This window comes from Anolis carolinensis, chromosome 5, assembly GCF_035594765.1.
Source record: "Anolis carolinensis isolate JA03-04 chromosome 5, rAnoCar3.1.pri, whole genome shotgun sequence".
Classification (NCBI taxonomy): Eukaryota; Metazoa; Chordata; class Lepidosauria; order Squamata; family Dactyloidae; genus Anolis; species Anolis carolinensis.
The window spans coordinates 181,454,164-181,463,383 of NC_085845.1; the positions used below are offsets into that span (position 1 = coordinate 181,454,164).

At 41.8% G+C, this 9,220-nt stretch overlaps 1 protein-coding gene and 1 non-coding gene across 3 annotated transcripts in view; both read left to right on the forward strand.

Annotated features, from left to right (window-relative positions):
• Window positions 1–3,832, forward strand: part of akr1d1 (aldo-keto reductase family 1 member D1) — a 46,704-nt gene extending 42,872 nt beyond the window's left edge. For both annotated transcript variants that reach the window (XM_062983083.1, XM_003220848.4), the window contains one exon: window positions 2,749–3,832. In XM_062983083.1, the coding sequence (XP_062839153.1) occupies window positions 2,749–2,791 (43 nt within the window). In that variant the 3' untranslated portion in view covers window positions 2,792–3,832. The remainder of the gene's footprint in view (window positions 1–2,748) is intronic.
• Window positions 3,833–5,012: 1,180 nt separating this feature from the next.
• Window positions 5,013–5,098, forward strand: mir1677a (microRNA mir-1677a). Its single transcript, NR_129877.1, is given in 1 exon segment — window positions 5,013–5,098. It is a non-coding gene; the product is annotated as a microRNA mir-1677a (primary transcript).
• The last annotated feature ends 4,122 nt before the right edge of the window (window positions 5,099–9,220 follow it).

Consider the following 9,220-nt stretch of genomic DNA (forward strand, 5'->3'; position numbering starts at 1 on the left):
ATAGCACAGTGGCAACTTAAAGGAGTCCCTTTTTTGGAGTGGGCAAAGTAACAACCTTTGGATATTGTAAAACTGCAGTTTTCAGGACTTCTCATCACTGCCTATCCCTTCAGTCAGAAAAAGCAAGAAAGGAAATAAACTAATAAATTAACACTGTCTTATGTTAACAATCACAGCAATAATTTTCTTTCTGTGTACACGTGTATCGTAGTCTACTACTGTCTCATTTTCAGACTCTCACAAATTGTTGAATTAAAGTTTAGTAAGTGATGAATGCAAAGGTTTGCAGTCAAGCACATAGGGACAGCATCAAGTTGGGTAGAGACTGTATCAGTTTGTGCCATGTTGCTCTTTTGAATGAGGTCCGTCTCTCAAGAGGGCCACCTTGATGTGGTGGTTGGAGTGCTGGATTATGACTCTGGAGACCAGTTTGAACCCACCATAGAAACCCACTAGGTGACTGTAGTATTAAAGATCCATTAATAGTTAGTGTGAAGGACTGACTATATTATGTGGAATTGATGATCTAACTGAAAGCATCAAGAAGGTGATGCATGTTACCCCCCCCCCCCCCCCCATAACCTCATCCAAGTTGTCTTTTCATCTTAAAGCTGAAAAATGTTCTTAATTATTTCTGGGAAATGTGGAAAAATACATTCACTCACAGTAAAAATTTAGGAGCCCACAAAATTATATGAGGTTAGCTCTTCCTGGGAACACCCACCAAATTTTGTCAAGTCTACAGCAAGTGGGACTTGAACACAATTGCACAAAATGATGCTGGCATCCCTTTTGAACAGCATCTCACTCCCTAGGCTCCTGGAAGCTTCTTGGGCCATTAATATCCTTACATAACGAAAGAAGGCATCCAGGATCCAGGTTGAGTCCCAACAGTTTAATTAGAAGAGGCAGCCAGGTCTAAATTGGATGCCTGGCAGTCTAATGGGGGTGGAGGAAGAGGCAACATGTCCTGGTGCCAAACTGAAAAGGAGAAGTTTAGTCTTGGCCAGCTCAAGGAACTGAAGCTAAATCCATGCACAATTGGACTGCAGTTCTTTCCACACAGAACTAGGATATGGATTTGTGAAACCACATTTTTTTTGGATCCAAGTGTGCAGGCTTTGGTGTTCTCCAGAACTCTTTGTGAGGTTGGGTGGAACAAAAGGCATGGGGAAAGGGGGGGAAAGAAGAGTTCAAAAGGTGCAACTCAGATCCATCTCTTGCCCTGAATGAAATGCATAGTTTTCCCAAGACACGACCAGCTCTTGTTATTAAACATATCTGGTCAATGTTACCTAGTCTTCAAATGGTGTGATCGGCTATATGTAAAACATACATTTGGTTAGCCATCCAATTTGTAAATCTCTATTTTAGAACCTACTTTAAATAGCAGAATTCATAGTCACAACACCTAGCTGACCTTTTGGATTATCCATCTCCTCTTTTTCTGTGCCACTCAACCTGGTGAAAAATTCTGTAGAATTTGACATCTGCCATTTTGTTTGATCCTTAAATGGATGAACAATTTGATTGTTTTTCTCATGGACCAACATCTTTGAAAACCAATCATCCATCCATTAAATGTGATGGTCCATGGGAAGAGTTTTAAATTGTATAAAATTATAACATTATTGTAATAATGTACTTGTTCAGTATGTATGTACAATATACTTCTTGCTTTATAAATTCCTAGTATACAATATTTTGCTTTATTTTGCTACTTCAGTTTAAAACATTTGCTCTCCCAAAATATCTTGCCATCCGTGCTCCTATAAAATTCAATGAGTATAGCTAAAGGGCAGGTAAAAGTTTTGAGGAGATGTAATCCAAAATATCTGAAGGACCAATAATTATTAAAACATGATCTCAATGGTCAAGTTAAGAGCATAATGCTTTTAAAACTGGATTGATGACACTTTTATTTATATTTTTATGCAATACAACTCCCATACCCACAGGCCTGGTTTCTGCCATTTCTCTTACCTACATTCAATAAAAAATGTCATCTTTAGGATTGCTAGGACCTCCAGGTGATTTTATGGTATGCTTCTGCTAGAAATTTATATAGATGCATGTTGGTAGACCTAGTAAATTCCTAAAAATGATACCTCTCGTGAAATTTTCTAGGTCTCCCTATGTGACTCTATGGTAACTTTTGGCAGAAGTCATTCATTTCAATAGGGCTCACATTGTATGTTCTGGAATGTATCACCCACCAATACGGGGGCCTCTTTCAAGTTATTTAACAATTCAGAGTCCTGTTGAGCTACATCAGAGACTGGCAAATGTAAGAGGAGCAGGAGCCATGTCTGTGCCTCCCCCACAACAGACAATGATATAACATTGTATGTGGCCACCATTTTGCTGGATTCCCTCTTTCTCTCTCTGGTGTTGAGGGGCTGTGAATGGTTGGGTGCAGCAAACTACGATGTTTGTAGGCTATTTGGGGAACCTGGCCTACAAATCAGAATTCCTTCAAGATTAAGAACAATTCTGGGAGGCTGGGGACTGTGGATTGCACTTAGGGGTCTCACTTTGCCCTCCCGTGAGTGACAAGAGTCTGACAAACTCCATGTTCTCCTGTGCAGGGAAAAACAACAGTGCTCTAATACTGCTCCCATTCATTTCAATATGCAGTTTGTGCAAAGAAAACTCACCAGCAGATTATGTCCAAAATAAGCAGTATGTCCTGGTAGTTATTTATTGTGCTAAATGTCACTGTTAATTTTTGCTTTCAATTCCTTACAGGTGGAAGGACCACCCTGAATACCCATTTCATGAGGAATACTAAAAATAAGGAGCAAGCAAGTGTGTTTTTAATCTGAGTAGTTATGGTTTACTACTTAAAAATTTTTTGTATTTAGCAACAACAATATTTTACTCTTTCTCAAGAGTTCTTGGGAAAGTTGCTCTTTCTTTTTACCCCAACTCCCAGAATCCCCCAACTACTGTGGTTCAAAGAAAAGTAGTGCTCCAGTCCTCAAATGACTTCTTCCATCATGAATGTGGACAACAAGACCCGGTTTCAGAAATGCATTGTTATTCCATTTTTCAAAATGCAGCTAGATTTTTAAGGATCATGATTTACATTTTTATATAGACTGCCAGAATTGATTTCACTGGAGATCTGAATAGCAGAAGATCTTTTACTGGCTTTTTAAAAACTTGCTATAGCTAACAAACATTAAAGAATATTTCTGACTCAACCTCTGATGAACCCTAATGGTTGGATGCAGAGTCAGGAAACAATACATGAGGATGGCACTGATTCAAAACAAATCTGGATGTGAATTTTGGAAACAATCTTTTTTCAAAAAAAACAAGCAATCATCATCTAGATCAGAATGTTCCCTGATCTTGGCACTCCTGCCCACATTATGCTGTTTGCATAAAAAGGAATCCTGGAGCAATGCCATCTTCTCCTTTAGAGCAAGGGTGAAGTACCTCCAGCCCTTGGATCAAGACCAACCCTGTGTCTAGATGCATGTGCCCTTCTTCCCATGATACCTCTGCCCCATAGCTTCCTCTCTCTGCTAAAAGGTTGGACTGTCTTTTCTAAGGCTTGGTTAACTAGCAGTAGGAGTTTCAAGGAAAAATATCCTAATGTTTCTCACTAGTATATAGCCCCTGAGAAGTTCTCCTGAAGAATGTCCCCCACTGTTGCTTCAAAAGTGAAGTCAGTAATTAGTTGTGTGACCTCAGAATAATGTAGAGATTGAGTATTCCTTATCTGGAAATCCTGAATTGTCCAGATGGGTGGCTAAAATAATATCTTTGTTTTCTAATGGTTGAGTGTTCATGCACAAACTTATTAAAATATTGTATAAAACTACCTTCAGGCTATGTGTATAAAGCATCTGTGAAGCATAATTGAGTTTTGTGTTTAAACTTGGCTCCCATCTCAATGGTGCCTTATTATGTACATATATGAAAATCCAAAATCCAGAACATTTCAGGTTCCAAGCATTTTGGATAAGTCATGCTCAACCTGTACTATGGTCTAGGTCAGTGGTTCTCAACCTGTGGGTTCCCAGGTGTATTGGCTTACAACTCCCAGAAATCCCAGCCAGTTTACCAGCTGTTGGGATTTCTGGGAGTTGAAGACCAAAACATCTGGGGACACACAGGTTGAGAACCACTGGTCTAGGTCTTTTCGCACTACAGAATTCCACTTTAACTGTCATGGTTGCATCCTGTCATCCTGGTTGAGGCACTAGAGCTCTCTGCTTGTGCATTCTGAATGCCCCTGTCTGAGTTACAAATTCCAGCATTTGATCAGATGAAAGTTTGGCAGCTACTAGGATCATAAATGTATAATGTCTATTCTTAGCAATGGACAACTGAAAGCTCAACAACTACTGCCTTATCAGCAATTCACACTGTGACCAGCATTTTCAAAAGTGCATTTATTAGTACATGGATAAATATGGTGATGCACATCCATCTTTCTTATATGCACCTGTGTATATATTTGGACATAAATGTAGAAATCAGCAACTCCAATCTCGCTGAAGGCCTTAGAAATAAGAGTCAATATCTCCTCAACCCCTGAAAAATTCTAGAAATTGCTTGGCTTGTTTCCAAACCAGTTGACTTTGAAGATCAGCTGATCCTCCTGAATCCACTCATTCTGACATTACCAATCATTCTTGACCTCAATTGCTTTGATCAACATTACCAGAAGTCAGGGACAAACTGGGAAAGGGAGAGGGATATTACAGCCTTTCAGGGAAAGTGTATTTTCCAATGTGCTTGCAATAGGACTCAACTGGCCAGTATGGCAAAGATTCAAAGAGAGGTGCAGAACAGGAGACATAACAATGTGAATTCAACTAATGCTTTTCCATGGTGAAGAGGAAGCTGTTCTCTCTGGCTTAGATCAATATTTGATTAAAGAAGTATTTGGAGCTAGCAAGACCTTGTAGATGAAGCAAGTACTATGAGTCCCCTAAAGCTCACAACCACATGCCTAGAAGTATGATCTCAATCACATCTTGATATACTTTTTATTCTGGTATAAAGTGTTAATCCTCCTCTATTGAAATCAATGGGATGCCTGCCACTGACTTCAATAGGAGTAGGATGACACTATATGATGTTATAAAATTTGTGATTGTTTGATATAAAACCGTAACTGCTCAAGAGGGAGAAGACAGAACCACTGAAAACATGGCTGCTGTCCAATTAACGTTAGCTATGACTACATCCCATTCAAGTCAACAGAACATGTTAGTCCCTTAGGAGTCTTCAGTTTGATTTTCCCGCAAACCACCACTGGAAAGAAAAATCTGGCTTGGCAAGCAATTCTAGTTTGCCTGAGATTGGCTTCAAAATGAGGACCATTTGACTTTTGATCTTGAAAACAAATGCACACACGAAGTGGCAAACTTGCAATGAGATGTGAGATCCAAATCTTAACTGAAGCTCAAACTGGGATGTGTGAAGCCAAAACAAAGCCAAATAAGTTGAGGCCTACTTCAGAGCTTTGGGGAAAAAAATCCAGTAACTGACAATGGCCACTGACAATGCTGGTTAGGGAACTTTGAGAACTATAGTCCAAAAAACGTGTCCAGACTCTGGTCTCTAGATTTAAAATTTCATAATCTAAGCAGCCATCTGGGAGTTACTGTCCAAAAACAGAATCCTTTCAAGCTAGGGTCTAGAGTAGTGAAAATTCTCTGAATTTGGAAAAAGTACGTAAGACTTAGGATTGCACATGCTCATTATGACTGGACGTGCCTGATTCTGTTTTGCAAAATTACCACTGTGTTGTCTACGTTTATTCTTTCCAGCAGGGAAATTAGCCATATGCATAGGCATTACTCTTTGCTACATGGAGTAAGATTGTTCAGAACATAACAAAGTTCTGCCTGTTTCATTCTCAAATTTCCACTTAAGGACAATTTTGGTCTGCTGTTCTGGTAGAAATCCCGGGTCCCTTTGACCATGGGGCTGGCCTCCTTTGCTTCAAGTGTCACCATCTTGAGTAATGGTGGGATATAAATAAAACAATTGATGAATCAATTGAACAGGACCTGTAATCCAGCAACATGTCAATAAGCGTAAACACACAGAATAAACACAGACTTGATTCTGTATGCTACCATTATGTTGAAAATTTTCTAACTTGTGGGCCCATTCAACTATAAAAGCCATTTTACCTACCTGAGAAACAGTTAAGCTAGAATGTGAAGGACCAGCATTTTGCAGGTATATAGCATTCAAGAGCTGAAACCAGAATTTTTTCTTTCAAGTACAGACCGCACAGGCCTGTGTTCAATGGCATATAAGGCACAGAATTGTTTACAAAGCAGGTCGCCAGCTGCATATTTACCAATATAGAAAAAGTCTAGCTCCTACCTTTAGGCTTTGTTTTTTGATTTAGAGATTGACTTTGTTTAATAACTATTAGCATGGTAAGAATTTGCTTGAAAGAATAATGTCAAATTAGCACTGAATCTTGAAGAAACACTTCTCAGAAACAGACCACAAGGGCAATTGAGGAACATGTACCAATGAAAGCAATAACATAGCACAACAAATGGTGTAAAACTTGTGTTACGGTGTTTTTTAAAAAATAAAGACATGCTTGGGTACTTTTTTATTTGGAAAAATGAAAAGAAATCCTTCTTTCCAGAAGTGTACAACTGAATTCAACTTTTTTTTTTGCTTTCCTCATTTCCAGGAAATACTTTGCAAAGTTTGATCGCATTTTGCAAATACAAAAACCTAGAGCAATAACATGCTGCCAAAAACTGATAGAATCGGAAACACTTTGTTTTAATAGTTTAGTCCAAGATGTATTGGGCCAGCACATTACTGCTCAAGACTAGGCCTCTTAATAGCTGTGCTGGACTTATAAATTATGTTATAAAACTACTTAACTTTTATGAGGCATGTTTCAACTGTTGAAAATATTCCTCCGCCTACACTCATACTGGACATGAGGAGGGAAAATTAGTCACACTACTGCATCCTACTGATTCAGCGGGATTTCAGAATTACGTCTTTGGAATTAAATTTACACCCTAAAGAGTATTCAAATATAATTCTCTCCAGTGGTATAGAAAATTCACATGGGCAAATGTGATGACCCATGGGCCTTGTAGTCCTGCTCATGACATTGTGATGCCTGGTGAAGAAGAAAACTTGGGTTTTTTACCTTCCCAGTCAGAACTGGATTCTTCCCAGACAGATTCTTCCCAGCCAGATCTGGGAACCTTGCACCTGCAAGAGGATTATGTTCCAGAAGTATGTCAAACAAATACTGAGGCTACATCTCCAGTGTTTTCTCGCCATGAGTTTTGTAAACAACAGAGAGGTTTGGAAGCAGCCTCGCGCAGGAGTGCGAGAATAATTGCTAAGAATTTGCCAATTAAGCCTGCTTTCCATGAGAATCTTTAAGGAGTCAAACATCTGGTCTCAGAGATTAGCTTTCGTTTCTGGTTCCCAGAGAACTGCTCTCGGCGGGAAAGTTAGACTCTATATAGGTGTTTTACCCGCGGAGTAACTTTGCGGAGTCAATTCGTCAGCCTCCGGAGCGAGTTGTGTCTGGACAGCGCGCTCCGTTTCAAGCCTCGTTCCTGCTCAAGCCTTGTCCTTGTTTCCTGCCTTCGCTCCTGCTTCCCAGCCTTTGTTTACCTACGGACCTTGCCTTGTTTCCCAGGACTAAACCTTGCCTTGTTTCCCAGGACTAAACCTTGCCTTGTTTCACGGATTTTACCAAGTTATTCCACGGACCTTGTTCTTGTTCCTCGTTATCTTGTTCCACGATTCAAGCCTTGTTTTCAAGTATCAAGTTATCTCCTAGCCTTGCTCAAGTTCATGGACTAAAGGACCTTGTCATCTCCCCTCACTTTGCCTGGCAAAGTGAGTGTTTCGGTTATTGGATTACAACTTTGGACCTTAATATTTCATATTGGACATTGTTTCTTTGGACTAATTTTGACCTTTCTTGAAAGGTCTGCTTCTGGACTAACTTTTACATTTGCTTTTACTAACTTTATATATTTCCTTAATAAAGATATTAGATAGAATCTGGCCTCTGCGTATGGTTATTGGTGCTCTGTAGCCTGGGTCGTGACAGTTTGACTCCGCCACCCTAAGCACCAATTAACCTCGGCCAGAATGTCTACCGGAGTCGTACCTGGGCCGAGCGGCCAGCCGATTACCTACACCATCGACAAGGATGAGGTGGACCGAATCCGTGATAAGCTCAATGCACAGGATGGAGAAATAAAGGGTTTGAAGGAACGCGGAATCCGTCTTCCGGCCATGGCGTTGCCAACCAAGTTTACTGGAGAAGCTTCTAAGGTTCATGTTTTCCGTCGCCAATGCCAAGCTTATCTAGAGGCCCGTGATGCCGAGTTTCCCCAGGAAGACATCAAGGTGGCGTGGATTTACAGTCTCCTAGACGGGCCAGCGGCTAACTGGGCGACGGCTCTGTTCGACCAAGCCTCCTCACATCTAAGGTCAGCGCAACATTTCTTGGACCACCTTAAGGCGACCTGGGGAATCGAGGACAATTTGGAGGCAGCCGGGCACAAACTCCGCCGCCTCTTCCAAGGAGACAGACCCATGTCTCAGTACATAGCCGAGTTCCGAGTGCTGGCCCACAACACCGGCTGGAACGATGTTGCCCTCAGAGGACAATTTCGGGAGGGTCTCAACATTGAAATGCTGGAGGAAATCTCCAAGGTGGATCCTCCCCAAACGCTGGAAGCACTCATCGATCAATGTTTACGGGCTGAAGTCATGATTGCCAACAGGAAGCAGTGGGTACGAGGCCAGAGCGGTAGAGCTGGGGCAAAACCCCCCGCTCCCGCCAGCGTTCAGCCGCGTCCAGTGTGGAGACCCCCACCACCATCCCCATACCCCAGAGGGAGCGAGGAGGTGCCGATGCAGTTGGGCAATGTGCGTCCCAGATTAGATGCCGCCGAGAAGGCCCGCCGCCAACGCCTAAATCTCTGTTGGTATTGCGGGAATGGGGGCCACTTCGCCAGAGAGTGCCCAGCCAAAGGGAAGCCCGCCGCCCGTCTTGCGGCGGCGTCCTCCACGGAGACGAAGACGTCTGAGGCGGCTGGCACACAGCCGGCGGGGGAAGCCAACGACCGGGCGTAGAGAGGCTCGCCAACCCGGTCAAGAAACCCATTCAAGAGCCGCCAACCGGGGTCCTGTTCCTTCTAGTGGTCACCTTATGGTCAGCAAAAAAGGGACCCGT